Genomic DNA, 20871 nt, shown 5'->3' on the forward strand with positions numbered 1-20871 from the left:
CAAATGGATCTAATTTTTTACAATAAGAAAACAGAGACTCTATTTTCCCCATCCTCAGGATCTTCCAGGCAATCATTCAATCATTTTTTGATAAGAATTTAGGGAATCTTTCTAAGCCTCTTGAGAAAGACACTAGTGTACAGATGAGCTAATCTGCTTTACTCCCATCTACAAGACCTTCTTAAACACCATTTGCCATAAAATGTGATCCCTAATCCGACTAGATCTTCCTAGGTAACCTATACCAGGTGAAAAACTGCATAAACACATTGATTATCACCTTCATAGTGTGTAGGGAAATTTAACTAAAAACAATATCACAAAAATTTGGTCTCCACAAGGAACATAACATCACCTGGCAGGTTGACCCTGGGTTGCAGCAGATTTGAATGTGACAATAGTTAAAACACTGAGCTCTGAGCACGACATGCTGAAATGAAATGTGGATTAATGAGGTTTAAAGACATTCGCCGTAGTGGAGTTGTGTAAAGTTGGTGTGGACTATAATGTTAATACAGGAATGGTGGATCCCTTCAGGATAGTGCCTCTGGGAAATGAGTGAATGAATTTAACTGATTGCTAGGTGTACCCCCCACCAACTGACAGGTTATTACAATATTCTGTTCTATCTCCATGCAACCCTGGCCAATAAGCATGCTTCATTATTTTGTTTTCTCATTCCCAGGTGCCAATGGGATCTCATAATTCTTAAGAATAGTTAAGAATTCCCAGTGATGCTCAGGAAATGGATCTTATTGGACCACAATCCAACCCTTATCCAGGCCTCTCTGAGGAGGTCTCCACTTTCTCATCAAGGGGCCAATCTAGGTACATTGTGCAATACTGTCAGTCTTCTTCAACATACACCCACTGTGATAGCTTTGTAAAAGAGGGTCTATCTTTTTGTCCATCAACCAGGGAAGTTATGATAAATAATTCTGCTTCACTCTGGTCTGGTTCTTTATTGTCATCCATCTTCACAGTAAATACTCTACCAGATTGAGCGCTTGATGCATCTTCCCTAAAAGATTCCTGTTCCTCTCATTTTACCTCTAAAGATTGGGCTCTGGCTATCACACACACGTGAGGATTAATTCAAGATGTTCCTCATGAAGAATTTCTATTTCTCCAACCTCAGGTTGCTATCCTAAAATTCTCAGATACATGGCCACTTTTAAACCTGTCATATCTTTGCCCAGAATGAAATCCATTCATCCAATAGGTTACCTTAGAACAATTCCACTTACTAAGTCACTCTTTAAATAATTTTACCAAGGTAATAGGTTCATAAGTCCCTTCCTTACCCACACTTAATACTTTCTTGAACTCTCTGGGAAATATATCATTGTCTTCATTGGCCACCACCAGGACTGAACTGCCCGTGTTCCATTGGATACTGCAAAGGCTAGGGTCCCTGACAACATTCTGGTATTAGTACTGAAGACATGTGCTCCAAACTTGCTGCTCCCCTAGCCAAGTTCTTCCAGTATTGTTGCAGAACTGGCATCTACCTGACAATGTGGAAAATTGCCCAGATATGTCATGCATTTAAAAAGCAGTACAAATCTAACTCAGCCAATTACTGTTCCATTAGTCTACTCTTGATCATCAGTAGTCAATAGTGCCATCAAGCAGCACCTGCTCAGCAATAAGCTACTCAGTGACACCCAGTCTGTGTTCTACCAGGACCACTCAGCTCTTGACCTCATTACAGCCTTGGTTCAAACGTGGACAATTGAGCAGAATTCCAGAGGAGAGGTGAGAGTGACAGTCCTTGACATCAAGGCTGCATTCAACTGAGTGTAGCATCTAACAGCCCTAGCAAAACAGGAATCAATGGGTATCAGAGGGCAAACTCTCCAGGTATGTGTCATACCTGGCACATGAGAAGACAGTTGTGGTTGTTGGAGGTTAGTCATCTCAGCTCCAGAACATCTCTGCAAGAGTTCCTCAGGGTAGTGCTCTAGGCTCAACCATCTTCAGCTTCTTCATCAATGACCTTCCCTCCATCATAAGGTCAGAAGTGGGCATGTTCACCAATGATTGCACAATGTTCACACCATTCACAACTCCTTGGATATTGAAGCAGTCCGTGTTCAAATGCAACAAGATCTGGACAATATCTAGGCTTGGGCTGACAAGTGAAGTGGCAAGTAACATACACACCATAACATCACCAATAAGTGACAATCTAACCACCATTACTTGACATTAAGTGGTGTTACCATCACTGAATCCCCCACTATTGACATCCTGGGCATTACCATCAACCAGAAATTCAATTGGATTTGCCATATAAACACACTGGCTACAAGAGCAGGTCAAAGGCGAATAACTCATCTCCTGACTCCTGAAAGCCCGTCCAGAAGGTACGAGTCAGGAGTGTGATGGAATACTCTCCACTTGACTGGATGGATGCCACTCCAACAACACTCAAGAAGCTTGACGCCATCCAATAAATGCTGCCTAGCCAGCAATGCGCCCTTCCCATTAATGAATAAAGAAAAAAAAAGACAATGTAGCCCCCTTGATTGGCACAACATCCACAAGCATCCACTCCCTCTACCACCAATGCTCAGTGGTAGTACTGTGCTCTATCTGCAAGATGAACTTCAGAAATTCACTAAAAATCCCCAGACAGCACCTTCCAAACTCACAACCACTTCCATCTAGAAGGACAATGGCAACAGATACATAGGAAGAACGCCACCTTCAAGTTCCCCTCCAAGCCACTCAACATCTTGACTTGAAAATATATTGCCATTCCTTCACTGTCATCGGGTTAACATCCTGGAATTCCATCCCTGATGCCATTGCAGGTCAACCAACAGCAGGTTGACTGCAGCAGTTGAAGGCGGCTGCTCACCACCACCATCTCAGGGACAACTAAGGATGGGCAATAATGCTAGCCAGAGAGTGATGCCCACATCAGACAAATGAATTTTTAAGAAATGCTGCCAGACCTGGTGAATTTCTCTAGCAGTTTCAGGTGTTTGTTTTTTTATGAGCCCTTTCATCAATAAAAAAAATCTGGTTTCTCTCTAATTCATTAATTCGAATATCCTTATTATTAACTGGAAAAGCTTCTATTTTCTCCTTAAAGCTGGATTCTCATTTATTCATCCAGCTATCTTGTTAGTTTGCATATAACAACTTTGTAACACTTATTGTCAGCCAAAAATATTGTATGAATCTGACTGAGGTTTCTGCCTTTGATTTCAGATACGTGATGCTCACCCAAGTAAGACTTAGCTATTACTGGAATACTATTGCTGAATTTTTCTGTAATCATGATTTGCTTCACATTTTAGAAAGTGTGCATTTCAACATAAGTGTTATAGGATTGCTAACAAAAACAGTAATTCGTTTTCCTAGCTACTATCAATACTGAAGCAGGGTATCTGGACTTGACGGTTAACTTTGTCTCTCTCTTCACAGATGTTGCCAGATCTGCTACGTTTCTCCAGCAATTGCTTGCTTTTTAAGCAATCCTATAACATTTATTTTCCTTTGGTGAAGTTAACAAATGGTGTTTGCCTTAACTGTCCTAAACTGAATTAGTAAGCTTCAGAATGTTGAATGAAAGATGTTGCTTGAGATGGAGCATTTCAGCTATGAAGAGCCTGGATAAGGTTGGGTTATTTTCTTTGGAGCAGAGAAGGTTGAGGCGGTACCTGAGAGAGGAGTATAAGATAATGAGTGGCATGGACAGTAGGAAGCAGCTATTCCCCTTATTCAAAGAGTCAAGAACAAGGAGGTATAATTTTCAAGTGAAAGGCAAGAGTTTTAGAGAGGATTTGAGGATAAACTTTTTCACTCAGAGGGTGGTTGGGGGTCTGAAATGCACTATCTGAGATGGTAGTTGAGATGGGAATCCTCACAACCTTTAAAAAGTACTTGGATGAGCACTTAAAGTGTTATAACATTCAAGGCTATGGGTCTAGTAGTGGAAAGTGGGAGTAGTATAGGTATTAGGACACTTTTGGTGGCACAGACTCGATGGGCCAAAGGGCTTCTTCAGTATTGTATAATTGTATCAGAACAAGCTTATTGCTGTCAAGTATCACAGCTGTAACTGTCTGCTCTTAACTAAATAGTTTTAACTAAACTGTTTTACCTCAGTTTTAATTTAAGGTTGACCGTAAGAAATTGGAACAGTAGCAGTTCATTCTGTGCTCAAGCATGCTCCATCATTTAATAGGATCATGGCTGCATGTCAATCCTCACTTCATTTTCCTGCCTTTACTCCATTCCACATAACCCTAGATTCCCCTACAGATAAGAAACTATCTATCTCAACCTTAAGTATACACAAGGACTCTGTAGTCATAGCTTTCCCTTAAATCTGAGACAATGCCTTCTGATCCTAGACTTTCCCTTGAGAGGAACTGTCCTCTGAGCATTTATTGGTGAGAGCCTTAAGAGTCTTTCTTCATTGAGATCACCTCTCACTCTTTTAAACTCCAGCAAGTGATGTCCCAATTTGTTTAGCCTTTGCTCATAAGACAATCCCTCCATACTGGGGAATGATCCTAGTAAACCTTCTCTGAACTGCTTCCAAAGAAATGATGCCTTTCCTGGAATAAGGGAACCAAAACTTCTTACAGTTCTCCAGATGTGGTCTCACCAGCATTTTATCGAGTTGCAGTAAGACTTCCCAACTCTTAACATTTCAAGCTCTTTTAAGGGCCAACATTCTATTAGCCTTCCTGATTACACCGATATTGCACCTATGTGCTTGCTTTCTGTGTTTCATGCAGAAGTACCCCCAAGCCCCTTTGTTTTGCATTTTTCTGCAGTTTTTCTCCATTTAAATAAAATGTTCATTTGTTCTTCCTTCCAAAGCGATCAAGATAGAATAAGCATTTGTTACTTTACTCGTGAAAACATTTTGCTGCAGAAAACTCCATGAGTCCTTCAATTCTTAAGCAACTTTCTCAAGAAAGATACAATTAAATCTCTCCCTATGGTTTCCGCAAAATTAGAAACAAAAGGAAGAGTTTGCTTAAATTTAACTTCTGAATGGGACTTCCCTCCTCAGCCAAACTACTAGGTTTTCTTGCTGTCTGTAATGTAAGCTTTTCTTTGTCCAACTAACAATTCTTGCTTTCTTTTCAAACATTTAACCATTATATTTTATTTTGCACTGCTTTGTCTGTGATCAAAGATGATTATATATATTATCATTTCAATATCATTGTTAGCATTTACATTTGAAACTAATTTATTAGTGTTGGTTACTTTTGAGAAGAAGTTGAAAATGAAAAAGTCAGATTCTGGAACAGTGACCAAATCCAGTATGGATCAGACAGCAGGATGACTACAAAGCCTTGGGAGTTAATGGAAGATTGTTGATACAGTGGGGTTTACAAGAACGACTGTGTAAACATTGAAGGCATCGGTCAACTTTTATTTAAAATAATCAAGGAAGAAGTCTGTTCACCATCTGTGCAATGGAATACTCTGCTTGTCTGGATGTATGCAGCTCCAGTAACACTCAAGAATCTCTACACCATACAGGGCAAATCAGCTTGCTTGATTGTCAAGCCATCCACAAATATTCACCCCATGAACCACTGATGCACAGGAGCAGCAGAGGGGACCATCTACAAGATGCACTGCACAAATTTACCAAGGCTCTAAAGAAAGTACATTCCAAACACATGGCAACTAACAAATAGAAGGGCAGTGGCAGCAGATGAATTATGACATGGAACCAGGGATCAAGCCTTGTTAAACAAAGAGTGCAGGAGGGTGTTAACCAGGTATATGTAAAAAGAAGGTATCAACCAAGTGAAGTTAGAACATGGAAATACTTGCATGCCAGAAAGCATAAAAAGTGACAGATAGACAGGGCTAAGTGACTCTACAACCTATGGCTCAGACATGAGCTCTGCAGCCCTGCCACCTCACATCATGAATGTTGATGGACAATTTAACAAGTCATTGTTTTCACTTGAATGTTGAGGCTGAGGGTTAACCTGATAGATGTTTACAAAATTATGACAGGCGTGGATAGAATGGATAGTTGGAGTCTTTTTCCCATGATAGAAATGTCAATTACGAGGTGGTGTAAGGTTAAAGTGTTATCAGCAAGACCAGACTGAAAAATATGGTAAGGAGATTTGATTTATAATTGTCACATGTACTGCAATACAGTGAAAAATATTGTTTTGCATATTATCCAGTACAAATTGAACTACACATAAGTACATCAGGTTAATATAGTGTTACACTTACAGAGAAGGTGCAGAGAAATATCAACACTAATATATGACAGGTCCATTCATAAGTCTGATAACAGCAGGGAAGAAGCTTGTATCTGTTGGTATGTGTTTTCAAATTTTTGTATCGGCCCAACGGAAGAGGTTGGAAGCGAGTATAGCAGGGGTGGGAGGGGTCTTTGATTATGTTGGCTGCTTTCTGGATGCAGCAGGAAGTGTGTACGGAGTCAATGTAAGGAATGGTGCTTTGCATGATGGACTGGGCTAAATTCACAACTCTCCGTAATTTCTTGCACTACTGAGCACAGCAGTTGCCATACCAAGCTGTGATGCATCTCGATAAGATGCTTTCTATAGCGCATCTATAAAAATTGGCAAGAATCATTGTGTACATGACAACTTTCCTTAGCCTTCTGAGGAAGTAGAGGTGTTGGTGTACTTTCTCGGCTATAGTGTTGACGTGGCAAGACTGATTGTTGGTGATATTTACTTCTTGGAACTTGAAGCTCTCAATGACCTCCACCCTAGCACCATTGATACAGATGGTGGGGTGTCCTCCACTCCACTTCCTGATGCCTACGACCAGTTCCTTTGTCTTGCCGACATTGAGGGGGAGATTGCTGTCTTTACACCATGCTACTAAGCTCTCTATCTCTTTCTCTTTCCTGTACTCTGTCTCATCGTTGTTTGAGGTCTTACCCACTATGGTGGTGTCATCAGCAAATCTGTAAATGGAGTTAGAACTGAATGTGGCCACACAGTTGTGAGGGTATAAGGAGTATAAGTAGGGGCTGAATACACCAGCCATGCACGGCACTGGTGTTGAGGATTATCGTGGACAAGGTGTTGTTGCCTGCCCTATTGATCATGTTCTGTGGGCCAGGAACTGGAGGATGCAGTTTTAGAGGTGAAGGCAGATTCCTAGGTCTTAAACTCAGGAGATGGGTTTTGTTGGAAATAAGGTGTTGAAGATGGAGCCAAAGTCTATAACTAGGAGTATGACACAAATGTCTTTGTTGTCTAGATGTTCTTGGGATGCATGAAGAGCCAGGGTGATGCCATATGCAGTGGATTTATTGCAATGGCTGACAAATTATAGTGGATCGAGGCAATCTGGGAGGCTGGAGTTGATGCATGCCATGGTTTCACAGGTCGGCGCAACATCGAGGGCCAACGGGCCTGTACTGTGCTGTAATGTTCTATGTTCTATGTTCTATTACTGACCTCTCAAAGGACTTCAAAATGATGGATGTCAGAGCCACCAGGCCGTAGTCATTCAGGCACACAGATTGGGCAGGAAAGTGGAGTTGAGATGAGATCAGCCAAGATTGTATTAAATGATGGAGCAGGCTCGAGGGGCTGAAATGCTAACTCCTGCTCCTATTTCTTATGCTCTTTTGTTCTTCACAGCACAGAGGAAAGTATGTCAAACAATAGCCATGTCAGTCAATGAAGATCCAAGTACATAAATGCCATTTTCCAGCTCTTAGCCTTTAGTTCTGGAGGTTATGGCAATGCAAGTGATTGTCAAAATACTGCATGGATAGTATGAAAGTTTTTGACTCAAACATCCATTGCAGCAGTGAGTGCGAGACTCTTAGGATCCTCTTGGTCCAAATAGTTCTCCTTCATTTCTTTTTAGTTTTCTACCTGTTATCGTAAAACATTCCCATATTTATTATAAACCCCTCTACTACTAATGGAAAAAATGCCTCCTTTCCCATCTATAAGTACCCTTTTTAATTTTATGGACTTCTATCTGGTCTCTGATCATCTGTCTACAGTCAAAAGAAAACAACCCCAGTTTATTCAATAATTCCTTATTGCTCAGACCATCCAGCACAGGCAGCACCCTGATAAATCTCCCCTCCATTGGCTTGTGCAATCACTCCCTCCTATAAATTGGGGATGAGATATGGCCTAAACAGCAGCCTGACCTCCCCACTAAACCTTCACTGCTTCAATTCGATATTTCCTCATAGCTTAGACCCTGCAGCACAGGCAGCACCCTGGTAAATCTCCTCTGCACTATCTCTAGTCCAGTTGCATTCTTCCTGTAGTCTGGTAACAAACTGTACTAGTTGTGGCCTAAACAACAGTTTGTAGAATTCCAGTATATCCTCCTTGCTCTTTTATTTTATACCTTGGCTAATAAATGCAAGAATCGTATCTGCCTTCCTAACCATTTTATCTACCTGCACTGTACCTTCAGGGATCTGTGGATTTATATCCCAAATTACCACTGATCTTCACTGCCCTCTATGGTCCTACTGTTCATGGTGCAATCCTTTTTAGCCTTCCCCAAGTATATAACCTCTCACTATTTTCCAAGTTGAATTCCATTTGCCATTGCTCTGCAGCGCTGACTAATCTGTTGATATTGTCCTCCAGTTTACACCTTCCTCCTCACTATTGCTACCCGACCAATTTTCATTTCATGTGCAAATCACCTTGATCATATCACCTGCAATTATTTCCAAATCCTGAAAACACATCATAAATGGCAGGATTCTCAGCAGTGTGGAAGAACAGAAGGATCTTGGGGTCCATGTCCATAGATCACTCAAAGTTGCTACCCAAGTTGATAGGGTTGGAAAGAAGGCATATGGTGTGTTGGCTTTCATTGGCAGGGGAATTGAGTTTAAGAGCCCCGAGGTTATGCTGCAGCTCTATAAAACTCTGGTTAGACCACACTTGGAATATTGTGTTCAGTTCTGATCACCTCATTTTAGGAAAGATGTGGAAGCTTTGGAGAGGGTGCAGAGGAGATTTACCAGGATGCTGCCTGGACTGGAGGGTAGGTCTTATGAGGAAAGGTTTTTTTTCATTGGAGGAAGAAGGATGAGAGGTGACTAGATAGAGGTGTACAAGATGATAACAGGCATAGATAGAGTGGATAGCCAGAGACTTTTTCCCAGGGCAGAAATGACTATTAGGAGGGGGCATAATTTTAAGGTGATTGGAGGAAGGTATAGGGGAAGATGTCAGAGGTAGGTTCTTCACAGAGAGAGTGGTGGGCGTGTGGAATGCGCTGCTGGCAGTTGTAGTAGAGTCAGATACTTTAGAGACTTTTAAGCAACTCTTGGATAGGCAGATGGAGGATAGTAAAATGTAAGGTATGCAGGGTAGATTGATCTTAGTAGGATAATAGATCGGCACAACATCATGAGCCAAAGGGCCTGTACTGTGTTATGTTCTATTATCTCTAGCTTAGAAAATCAAAAAGTTGAAATTTTTTTTTACAGCAGTTTTGGTGGAGACCAGATTGAGGTTAGAAACAAATATAGTTTCACTCCAAGGAAGTACTAAAAGCTGAGAAAATTTAAGCTTTCAGGTTTATGATAATTCACGGAAGAAATTTCACAGTTCCCAGGACAGACTAGGGAGAGGCAGTCAAGTCAAACCTAAACATTTAATACAGAAAGATCACTTCTTTATTTGAATCACTGTAAAGTGATATATTACCAAATACTATGAGATTTTGAAAGATCTTAAAATACTCAAGTCAAGCAAACTGTAGTGTATATTTAGATAGCTTGGGTTTTTGTGTAATAAGCTCCATTTTACTGTTAATGAAAATCTGCATTCTCGTATGCTTATATTTCAGTGAACATCATACTAAATTAGAAAAATATGAACATAAAATAACAGAAAAATGTCAAAACCAAAAGGAAAGAATTGCAAATGCTGTAAATCAGCGACTAAAATAGAAATTGCTAGAAAAACTCAGCAGGTCTGACAGTATCTGTGGAGAGAAATCAGAGTTAACATTTCAGGTCACTTGGCCCACTTCATTTCCAAGCATCAGTTCTAACAACGTACCCTTCCATGTTGGGCTGAACATAGAGTTTCCTACAGCACTATCGAACACAATCTAGAAACAGCTGCCCCCTATACTCCCAACATCCCAGTAAAATACTAGGGTAAGTGAAATTCCCCATTAGAATTGCTCGATAATGCTGGAATTTCTCTAATATGACAAAATCCCTACAGTGTCGAAACAGGCCATTCGGCCCAACAAGTCCACACCGCCCCTCCGAAGAGCATCCCCTCCTGACTCATTCCCCTACCCCTGCATTTCCCCCGGTCTAACCCACCTAACCTGAACATCCCTGGATACAGGCAATTTTGAATGGCCAACCCACCTCGCCTGTACATCTTTGGACTGTGGGAGGAAACCAGAGCACTTGGAGGAAACCCATGCAGACACGGGGAGAACGTGCAAATTCCACACAGACAGTTGCCCGAGGGTGGAATTGAACCCGGGTCCCTAGTGCTGTGAGGCAGCAGTACTAACCACTGAGCCACTGTGTCACCCTGTGCCTTTCCCTGCAGATTTGTTCATAGACTCAAACATCACACAGTTTGTAGTTAAAAAATACATCCTAATATTTATATATTAATGTACAAGTATGTGCAAAATTGTAAACAGCTTGTGTCCTTTGGCTCAGTGAGGAATGGTCCATTGAAGGGTTTCAGAGGTGGGTCTGGGTCGAATGATTGATGATCTTCTTCTGTCTTCTGGCAATTTCCACAGTCAACCTGAAAAGGAGCATGGGCAGGTGGGAGCAAAGCAAAGCAAAGCAAGGCCTTAGACAAGGAGCTAGATCAAATAGGAGAGACAAACACAGGCTGAGCACAGGCAGGACAACAGGACAACCACTGCTGTGAACCACAAAAAGTACAATACAGTCAGAAACAAACACAACAGCAGACTCTCTTGCTCTCTCCAGATTATCAAGGTCAGAAAGGTACAATGGTCATCCTCAATGTGATCTATTCCTGGACAGAGTGGAGGCCAATCATTCTGGCTGTTAACAGTCAGACTCTAAACCATTGACTAACATAGCACCTCGTCACCCCCTCATTAACCAGGCACCTACCCCATTACCCAGTCACCGGCCAGATACCTCCCTCCCTATCAGCCCCTCACTGAGCAGATAACCCTCCTCCCTGTCACCTCATTAACCAGATACTTACCTCATCACTGCCTCACTGATCAGATACCTACCCTGTCATCCCCTCACCTGACCAGATACACACCTCCCCCAGTCACTTTTCACTAATCGGATACAACCTTCACTGACTCGATACTTAACTTTCACTTAGTTACTAACCAGACACCCACGCTGTCACCTTGGGTCACTCCCTCACTGAACAGAAACCCTCTTCCCCCATTGGACCCTCAGTTGCCAGTGAACTGACTCTGGTTACCTCAGGTTCCCTGGTGCTGGTTAGCCAATAGGCCACATTAGTCTTGGGAGTAGAATTCTGACTCGCTGCTGCAAGCCTCTAAAAATGGGGAATTCATGAAATTCATGATGTTACAGCATTCACTAATTACAGTGGTTAGTTACAGCAGTAAGCAGTGGTACAGTGGTAAGCATTCACACTAGTTACAGTGTTAAGCAGCACAGGTTTGCAACAATCCACCTTGTGCTAGGTCTATCTACCACCATGAACAGTGCAGGTTAGTGACACTTGTACTCTCATGTTACACAGGTTAGCATTTGAGGGAAGCAGTGTAGACTTAGGAGGTTGGACAAGCTAATAGTGACAGGAATTTGATTCAGCCATCAACACTGCAGGAGAATGAGGACAGACACTCTTGCTGGTTAGTGCTAACTAGGGCTTCAGACAGGGCTTTCAACTAACAGAAGGGCGAAGATCCACGTATAAGGAGATTTAGAAATCTTGAAAAGTTAAGGCAAAGTAAGAGTGCAGCAATGAGAATAAATGTGAAATAGAATAAGAAGGATCAGAGAGTTTAATAGTAATTGTGTAGTAAGATCATTGCAGGAACAGAAGTTAAAAAAATGTAATTTTATTTATCTCGACGAACAGAGCATCTCCAGGAAGATAATTTGAGGTCAATGATTTAGATCTAATTAACATCGCAGAAACATGGTTACAGGATTACGAAGGGTGGGAAACAAATACTCCAGGATGCACATTATGTCAGAGAGACAGCCAGAACAGTAAAGAAGGTAGCTCTGGTCGTAAAGGTGAGTAAGGACATTCCTAAAGAAGGAACTGGCCTCAAGCGCATGAGGCACACACTCAATATGGGTAGAAATTCTTAATAGCAAGAGTCAGAAAATACCTGTGCAAGTGTTTTCTAGGTTCCTAACAAAAACTACATATTGGACACAGCGTGAAATAAGAAAGCATTGGAATTTCTAATAAAGCAATGTAATCATTGAGGATTCAGAACAGGGGCACACTCTCAGGACAAGAGGGTGATCATTTCAGACAGAGATGAGGAAAAATCTCTTCATTCAAGGGTTTGAGAATCTTTGGAATTCTCTGCACCAAAAGTTATGGCGTCATCATTGTTGAACATATTTAATGCTGGGATCAACAGATCTTTGGTCTCTGGAGGAACTGAGGGGATCTGCAAGACGGATCAGAAAGTGGCGATAAAGCACATCAGCCATGATAGTACTCACTAAAAGGTAACTAGCTCAATGGGCTGCCGTGGTCTACCCTGATTCTCTCTCAGGTTGTAGTATAAAAGTGGCACATTTAGAGACAACGAAATTTGTGCTAGTGTCAAATTTGCTGTAATGATATGTGGCATTTCAGTGCAGGAGAAGTTTTCGTTAGTTAGTTAAGTCAGCTAATTAGTTAAAATTGTAAGCAGTATATGTTAACAATGGTGGACCTGTTCCTGTTATTAGCAGTTAGTAATAGCAATAAACACAGTGTAGGTTAATGACAGTGAACGTGTTGCTAGCCATAGCAGGAAGTATTGGAATGCTCCTGAAGATTAACTTTCTTGGTTTACTGAGTCTTTCACCAAAGGCTTGATTGTGGGTTTATCAACTTGTTTTTTTTTAAAAAGATATCCCGTATTGAGAGCTCATTTCTGCAGAGAGAGGAGGAGATGGGCTCAGGGACAAGGTGGAAGATTATCAAGAGCTGGTGATCAGGTCTAGGGCCCTGACTGCCAGAAACCTCTTCATCCTCAGATCTTTCCAAGGATTACCTGAAATTAACAGATACTCCCAGATGGTGAGAGATAACATCCTTGAGACCCTGCGTCAAAATGAAAAATGGAATCAGGGTTGAAAAGGCATGCTGGAGGTAATGGGAATGTAGGTGTCAGAAAGTGGGGGTGGGGAGAGAGAGGAAGTGGGGGTGGGGAGGGGGGGGGGAAAAAAAAAGAGAGAGTAAGGAGGGGGCAGAGGGAGGAAGGAGGGAAAGTTGACAAGACAAAGGGAGGGCAACAGGCTAGGCATGACTGGAGCAGGGGAGTGGGCAGGCAGGAGCGGGTGAGGGGGCGGAGTGGGGAGGCTGGAGCGGACAAGGGGGCGGAGCACGCTGGCGGGGGAGCATGTTAGAGCGAGAACGAGAAGAAAAATTTGCAGTGAAGATGGGTCTTCTGATGGAGACATGGGTGTCAGCTGTGAGGGGTTGACAGAGTGTAAGGGGCTGAAGAGGAGAGGGTGACAAGGAATGAAGGGGAAGGATTGATAAGTAGAGTTAAGGAGGATGGGACGAGGATGACGGGGACAAATAATAGATTAGGTGGGGATAAGGAAATGGATGTGTTGGATGGATGGATGGATGGATGGATGGAGGGAGATCAGTGGAGTACTTGGGATTGACTGACTAATTCCTGAGCCAATATTAACAGCAGCAAAGGGGAAAGGGAGCGGTTCACTTCTCTAGAAGATACTGTTTTACTCCAATGCAGATTAGAATGACAACCAGCAGGGTTCGAGTGACTGAACTCTGACCTCCTACTGGTTCCTTACTCCAGGCTACTCACTTACCTGTCGACTGAACAGTCTCTGCAGTAATCCCTTCCTGGGCGGGGTCTCAGCCTGCCCCCTCCAGTCCAGGTCTGGGGGTACTGAACCATTACTCCCAAAAACATTCAGCTCACTGAAGCATTCTGTCTCGATCATCTGGAACACCAAAACACACTCCGTGAGGAGACCAACACAGCAACCGAACAATATCACTAGCAACAGCAGAGTGATGCCAAGGGTGAGTGGGTATACCCTGAGGAACTGAGGGTGGAAGTGAGTAAACCCTGTGACAGTGAAGGTGATAACATGGTGGTGGGATGTACAATGCAAGGGGTTCAAGCTGTATACTGAGTCCAACCGCAAACACTGCAATTAGGTCTCCTGCAAAGAGGAACTAGATTTGGTCGAGCGAATGCTGTCATCATAGAAGATCGTAGAATCCCTACAGCGTGGAAGCAGGCCCTTCGGCCCAACAAGTCCACACCAACCCTCAGAGCATCCCACCCAGACCCATCCCCTTATAATCCACCTAATCTACACACTCCTGAACACAAGGGGAAATTTAGCATGACCAATCCACCGAGCCTGCATATCTTTGGGCTGTGGGAGGAAACCGGAGCACCCGGAGGAAACCCACGCAGACATGGGGAATGTGCAAACTCCACACAGACAGTGGCCCAAGGGCGGAATCGAACCCAGGTCCCTGGTGCTGTGAGGTAGCAGGGCTAACCACTGAGCCACCATGCCGCTATAGTGCAGCAAATGGGGTAAATGGCCTTTTTCTAAGAATTATGATTCTATTACTAGAATTACCTCATTCTGCCAGGGGATGGAGACAGACCCTGTGGCAAACCTGGTGTAGAAATCATTATCAGCAGGACCCAATTCCACTCCCTTCACTGTAGAGAACTGCTCGATGTCCAATACATCTTTGCAGTAGATTGCTTGTGGCTGTGGAAAAATGCGATGAGTCAGATACAGTACTAAGGACCATCCTCATGTGAGATACAGGAGCAGAGCAATACCAGCTTAACCCCAGAGAAGAACATTTGGCTCCATGTATATTTATGTCATATGAACAGGTACCCGAAATCATCCTAATGACAAAAAGGAACACAGGCCTTATAATTGAGAGTGAGCATACAGGAGTCCAGCCCTTTGCTCTGATTAGTTCCTATCTGGAACACTGTGGTAGCTCTGAGCACCACACAATCAGAATATTCATCTTGAAACAAATGTAAATGCAAGTTAAAAGGATATGTCAAAGCCAGGAGAGAGAGCTAGAGTGCGAGCGCACATGCAAGAGAGAGCATTAGAGCATGTGAGAAGTTTGGGGGTGGGGGAGAAAAAGGGGTAAAGCACTTACGTCAGGTATGAAAGGAGGCTGTACCATTCCTGCCTCAAGCCGTTTGAAGTTTATGTCTTGAAATAGAGGATGCTCCTTAATCTCACATGAACCCCTTCCACAGCAGCCCAACCGCTCCTCAGGGGCTTTTCTCAATAACTGTGGAGACACAGCTCATGATCAGTTACCCCACCCACAATTAAAAATGTACCCCCCCCCCCCCCTCCCCCACAACCCCAGAGAGCCAGATACCCTTCATTCAGACCCAGGCACCCACCCCACACACCCCTCTCCCTCACAGCCAGAACCCACCTCACACATCCCTCCATTTCCATACCCAGAAACACACCACTCCATACCCTGTCACACCCTCACCCCAACACACCACTCCTCACCTCGAGATGCCCATCACAGATCCACATACAAAATGCTTGGACAGCCAGGTACTCTCCCTCACAAACCAGATACCCATACATTCACCGCACCCTCCCCACCCACCACCTCCCTTCGTCCCTGTACACTCCCCTTGTACACCAAACCCCATCCCCATCATACATACATACTTTTCCTAGTCCATCGTACCAGAAGCCGCCACACAAATTTAGTTTCCCCAACCCCTCTACATATACTCCTCTGTCATACACCTAAAGACCCCCATAGTACTTTCCCTTACCCTGCCATATACCAGACTCTGCCATACTCACCAGCTGACACAGTGAACGTGCTTGTGTTGAGAACTTGTCAGAGTAGGTCTCCTGCTCCTCCCTGACCCGCCGTTCTACCTCCTCCCGTTTGATCTTTTTCTTGCGCTGTTGAAATGGTGATTGTCCCTCAATCATCTCGTAAAAGAGGCAACCCAGACCCCACCAATCAGGGCTGAACGTGTAACGCTCATTCTTTACAACTTCAGGAGCTTGAACAGATTAAGACATTTACAGGTCAGCAGCAATCCTCCAGTTTGGCCAATGCATCTAGCTCCCTCTCTCATTTTCATTCTTCCTCATATACTGGAGTTTTTCTTGGATGTAACTAGCAGAAGAGATAAAGGGAGGCCAGCAGATGTGATAGATTTACAATTTTCAGAAGGCATGTGATAAGGTGCCCCACGAGTGTCTGTTATACAAGAGGTGGTCTCATGGGAAGTCAGACAGCAGGAATAAATAGCCAGTTGTAACTGGTATGTGCCAGAAGGACTGTGCCGGGCCCTCCGCTATTTACAGTTGGTATTTATGTCTTAGATGAAGGCACTGTGTAATATATTGCTGACAAGACAAGGCTAGATCAGAATGAAAACAGTGAGGGAGATACAAAGGAAGCATATCAGCAGAGTTTCCTACTCCCACTGTTCCTGATAAATGTCAATGATCTAGGCCTCAGTGAATGGGCGCAAATGTTAAAATCTGTAAATGTCAAAAACCTGGAAATGTTATAAACAGTGAAGAGGATAGCTATAAAAGTTAAAAAGGACTTAGGCAGCTGGGGAAGTGGGTGAACTGGCGACAGAGAATAGTGAAGGGATTAATTTTGTTGGAAGAACAGAGAGACAACATAAAGTAATTAGGTACATCTCCTAAATGGGGTGCAGGAGCAGAAGGGCCTGGGTGGGTTAATGTTTAATTCATTAAAAGCGCCATGTCAGATTGAAGGAACTTCTATATTTTATTCACCTTACAATTAACCCTAACATGCCTCTTTGATTTCCTGATTACCTCTTGTACCGAGGATGCTGGAGATCTGAAACTATCTATACAGTTACTGCCAGACCTGCTGAGTTTCTCGAGCAATTTCTATTCTTGTTTCCTATCAACTTTTTATGATTCATTGCCAGGACACCCAGATCCATCTGTCCTGCCAGGTATTGCAATCACTGTTTTAATAATCTACTACCATTCCATTCTTTCTGTAAAAATGTGGACAAGTTTGCATTTTCCTTAGTTACACTCAAATGCTAATTTTGTGGCCATTGACTTCATCTATGTCCCTTTATGACTCATTATGTCCTCCTCACAAAAAGTTTCTTTTTAGTCTTTGAGTCACCAAATTTAACAATAATACATTGGGTGCCATGTCCAAAATCACCAATATACTAGCCAGCGGAGATGCTCCGCTCAGGCCTCCAGCCCACTGGCCAGGAATGGTTGTTGTACTGATGACCAGTGTGAGCGGTCAGCAGCTTGCGAGCCCAGTTTGATCATGTGTGGAAGCTCCTTGTGTTGATCTACTGCAGGCCCTTTATGGAAAGACTGTAATGCTTATCTTTTAACTATTTCTCATTTTTTAAACTTGTAACTGTTTTTGCTCTCTTCTCTTCATTTCTCTATTTGGTATCTAATATCTGTACCTAGGTACTTTGTACTTAAGATGGTGCCACATGGGACAATATTGTAAACTTTTCACTGTACTCTTGTATTTCCGTACTTGAGTACACATAATAATAAAAGGATATTCTAATTCTCGTATATAATTGTAACCTGTTGAGGCACGAGCACTGGTTCCAGTACTTTTTCCACTTGTTGGTGAAATGCAAACTGAAAATGACTTGTTTATTCTTTTTCTTCTTCCTCTTTGCTATTCAATTTTCTATTTACATGAATACTTTACCCTACACATCATGAGCTCTTATTTTGCTCAGTATCCCTTGATATGATTAAGTTATCAAACATCATTTGGAAGTCCAGGTACACTACATCTACAGGTTCCCCTTACTTACACGACTTCCAAGACCCCTCGTGGAATGTCCCAATCAGTCCTAGCCCTCTCCTCTGACGCTGTAGCACTACAAGCTGGTTTCCTTCAAATGATTATGAAGTTCCCTTTCAAAACCATTGTTTCTGCTTCTCATAGGTCACTACCACTCAATGGGTAAAAATCTGTGATTCTATGGGAAGATACCACACGGCAGGGAGGAAGCATTAGGAGTGATGGAGGAGTGAACCACAGCATCCTGGAGGAAACAGTCCGTGTGGAGAGGAGGGAAAGATGCATCTGGTGGTGGCCCCTTGTTGGGGAAGGCAGAAATGGCAGAGGATGATCCTTTGAATGTGAAGACTGAAGGGTTGGAAAGTGAGAACAAAGGGAACCTTATTGTTAGTCTGGAAGGGAGGGAGGGGAGGGGGTGAGGGCAGAAGTGAGGGCCCTGTAAACCACAGTGGAAGAGGGAGTGGGGACAAGGAGTAGGGAATTCTTGTCCGGGGCAGCCCAGTGGAAGATTACCACCACAATCTAATTTTTTCTGTATGGATGTCGGCTGTGCTGCAGAATCCCAGGATATATGAGTACAGTGATCTTTCTAGACGTGCTACTGTTATAGTTTCTGGGAATGTTCTTCAAAGTCCAAGTTAGCTTCTCCCTCAAGATTTTGCAGTAGTTTCCAAATACAATGATACAGCTCCACCGGGGTCAGACGTGGAGTGGGATCAATACGGACTACTCGCTCTCTCTCTCTCCCCTGCCAGTTGACAGCACTGGCAAGGACCAATTCTCCATTTAAATACCGTACTCACCCATATAGCCCACGGTGCCCACTCTGCCTTTGACTGTCTGTCCTTCTGGCACGTACACTGCCAGGCCCAAGTCCGATATCCGAATGTGACCTGTACAAACAGCACTCGCTTTAACAGCATCCACTGCACACCCAAATGCTATCAAACAAGGAAGGTTGACTTGGTCCAGAGGCACATGATAGAAATCCTTCCCTGCAGTGGCTGCTGTCCCAGTGTTACAACCTCAGTGTGGGCTCAGACACAGAACCAGCTGCTATAAACAGCTGAAGACAATTCTCCAATTTTCACAGCAATTGGGCAATCTGGGCTGTTGGTCCCGACCCAGCATCCATGCACACTGTCCTGTTGTGCCCTGCTGATCTCCCTACCCCTCTCCCATCACCAACTTCCCCGATCACCCCCAACCCGCTGCATAGCAATACCCTGGTGCAGATTCATTTACGTACCATGATCATCCAGGAGCAGATTTTCCGGCTTCAAGTCTCTGCAAAAGACAGATCCATCAGTGGGGGGTAAGCAGAAGAACAGGAGGGGGTGTGGGCAGAGAGATAGGTACGTAGCACAGCATGTTGGGCCACAGGGATATGGCACCCAGCCATTTCTCCAGGAAGGGGCACAGGTAATAATGGAAGAACAGGAAAAGTGTCAAATGTCATGGGAAAGTATGTGACTGCTCAAATGTGTCATGTACTCACCTGTAAACCACCCTCTCTCTCTGCAGATGCTCAAGACCACAGCATATTTGGGCTACATAGAAGACAGCACGTTGCTCCTGAAAGCCGGCCTCACCCATGTGATAGATATGAAACTTGAGATCTCCTCCGTTCATCAGTGTTAAGACCAGACACAAAGCATCCTTTGTCTCATAGGCGTAGGCAAGGCTCACCTGCAACAAAACAGGTCAGGTCTCAAAGAGGCAAGCGCCTTGACTTGGCACAGACACAGGCAGGTAGACAAGGGCACTGACACATGTATGAGCATGTGTGCCTGTGCAAACGGAGCAAGTTATAGGGGACAGGTCCTGTGGGTTCTATCCCAGATTGACAATGAATTAGATTTGTCTGCAAGGGAGAGGAAACCTTCTGAAGGCATGGGATCGGCTCAGCCCACTGACAGCTGGTGGGGGGTAAAGAGAAGGGTACAGACAGGAGCAGCATAGTTAGGGAAATAATGGAATTCAATGGCAAAGGTGCCATTATACAGAAATAAAAAACTTTTCCTGTACATCCTTAATTTAGGACAAAATAATTATCATGTACGAGAAAAGATGGCAGTCCAGACAAAATGTGGGGATGGAAGCAGACTACAGGTTTGGTGAAGGGTTGCTCATGGATTAAGAGCTCCATCTGTTGCTCTGATAGTGAATCCATTTCAAGTACTTACTACAAACCTACTGTTCACTTTCTCCAAAATTTCTTTCTCATTTAAAGTCATGACCTCTCCTTTTCGCTTTTTGATTCGTTTCTTCTCTAGCTTTTTACAGGCATACATCTTCCCTGTGGCTCGAACCTGACAGGCACAGACCTGAGGGAGAAGGGTACAGATATCAAACAAGAGGCACAGGAGGATCTCACTGACAGCTGTTTGCCCAACACAATACTTACCTCCCCAAAGCCTCCCTTTCCCAGTACCCGATACTGGCGGAAGTTGTACTTGGTCACAGGCTGCCTGTGAATAAGAGAGAGCCAAATTATACACCAGAATTGTGGTCTAAGCTTCCATGGAGAGGTGCTAATGAATATGTTCACGAGCACAGCAATCCCCAAGGGAATTAGCTTACAGGGACAGATCTACTTAGATACAAGGCTCCCAATCATTGGGTCACCTCAGATTCCATACGAGAATGTCCCAGCCCTGTCCTCACCCAAACATCCACATCAGTCTATGTACTTTCCGATCCTCCTTCTGAACAGCATGGTAACAACTTTGTTGGCCAGTACTCACCTCTCCAGGTACTTCCATTGGAGGAAGCGATTGAAGTACAAACTGTCCTGGTAATCAGAGAAAGGTGCAACACTCAGAAAATCATGGATCAATCTGTT

The 20871-nt window shown here is 43.5% G+C and overlaps 2 protein-coding genes across 10 annotated transcripts in view; one reads left to right on the forward strand and one right to left on the reverse strand.

Annotated features, from left to right (window-relative positions):
• LOC125484553 (hexokinase HKDC1-like) overlaps positions 1-19656 on the forward strand; it is a 50132-nt gene extending 30476 nt beyond the window's left edge. The window contains exons 6-8 of one of the 3 annotated variants that reach the window (XR_007263386.1): positions 686-828; positions 18171-18389; positions 19551-19656. Coding sequence is in view for 1 of the 3 variants with exons in the window: in XM_048603825.1 (XP_048459782.1) it covers positions 686-712 (27 nt within the window). In the remaining 2 variants the exon portion in view is untranslated. Of the gene's footprint in view, positions 1-685; positions 3046-18170; positions 18390-19550 lie in introns of those variants that run through there. The other 2 variants (XR_007263385.1, XM_048603825.1) reach the window with 2 other exon arrangements.
• Positions 1-20871, reverse strand: part of grk6 (G protein-coupled receptor kinase 6) — a 127201-nt gene that overhangs the window by 11694 nt on the left and 94636 nt on the right. For 3 of the 7 annotated variants that reach the window (XM_048603817.1, XM_048603814.1, XM_048603821.1), the window contains 11 exons: positions 20774-20866; positions 20434-20497; positions 20213-20353; positions 19525-19715; positions 19276-19313; positions 18830-18919; positions 16031-16239; positions 15348-15485; positions 14795-14932; positions 14003-14137; positions 10589-10766 (listed from right to left, as the gene is read on the reverse strand). In XM_048603817.1, coding sequence (XP_048459774.1) covers positions 10617-10766; positions 14003-14137; positions 14795-14932; positions 15348-15485; positions 16031-16239; positions 18830-18919; positions 19276-19313; positions 19525-19715; positions 20213-20353; positions 20434-20497; positions 20774-20866 — 1387 coding nt within the window. In that variant the 3' untranslated portion in view covers positions 10589-10616. Of the gene's footprint in view, positions 1-10588; positions 13548-14002; positions 14138-14794; positions 14933-15347; positions 15486-16030; positions 16240-18829; positions 18920-19275; positions 19314-19524; positions 19716-20212; positions 20354-20433; positions 20498-20773; positions 20867-20871 lie in introns of those variants that run through there. The other 4 variants (XM_048603820.1, XM_048603815.1, XM_048603819.1 and 1 more) reach the window with 4 other exon arrangements.

Source organism: Rhincodon typus, chromosome 12, assembly GCF_021869965.1.
Source record: "Rhincodon typus isolate 14 chromosome 12, sRhiTyp1.1, whole genome shotgun sequence".
Taxonomy (NCBI): domain Eukaryota; kingdom Metazoa; phylum Chordata; class Chondrichthyes; order Orectolobiformes; family Rhincodontidae; genus Rhincodon; species Rhincodon typus.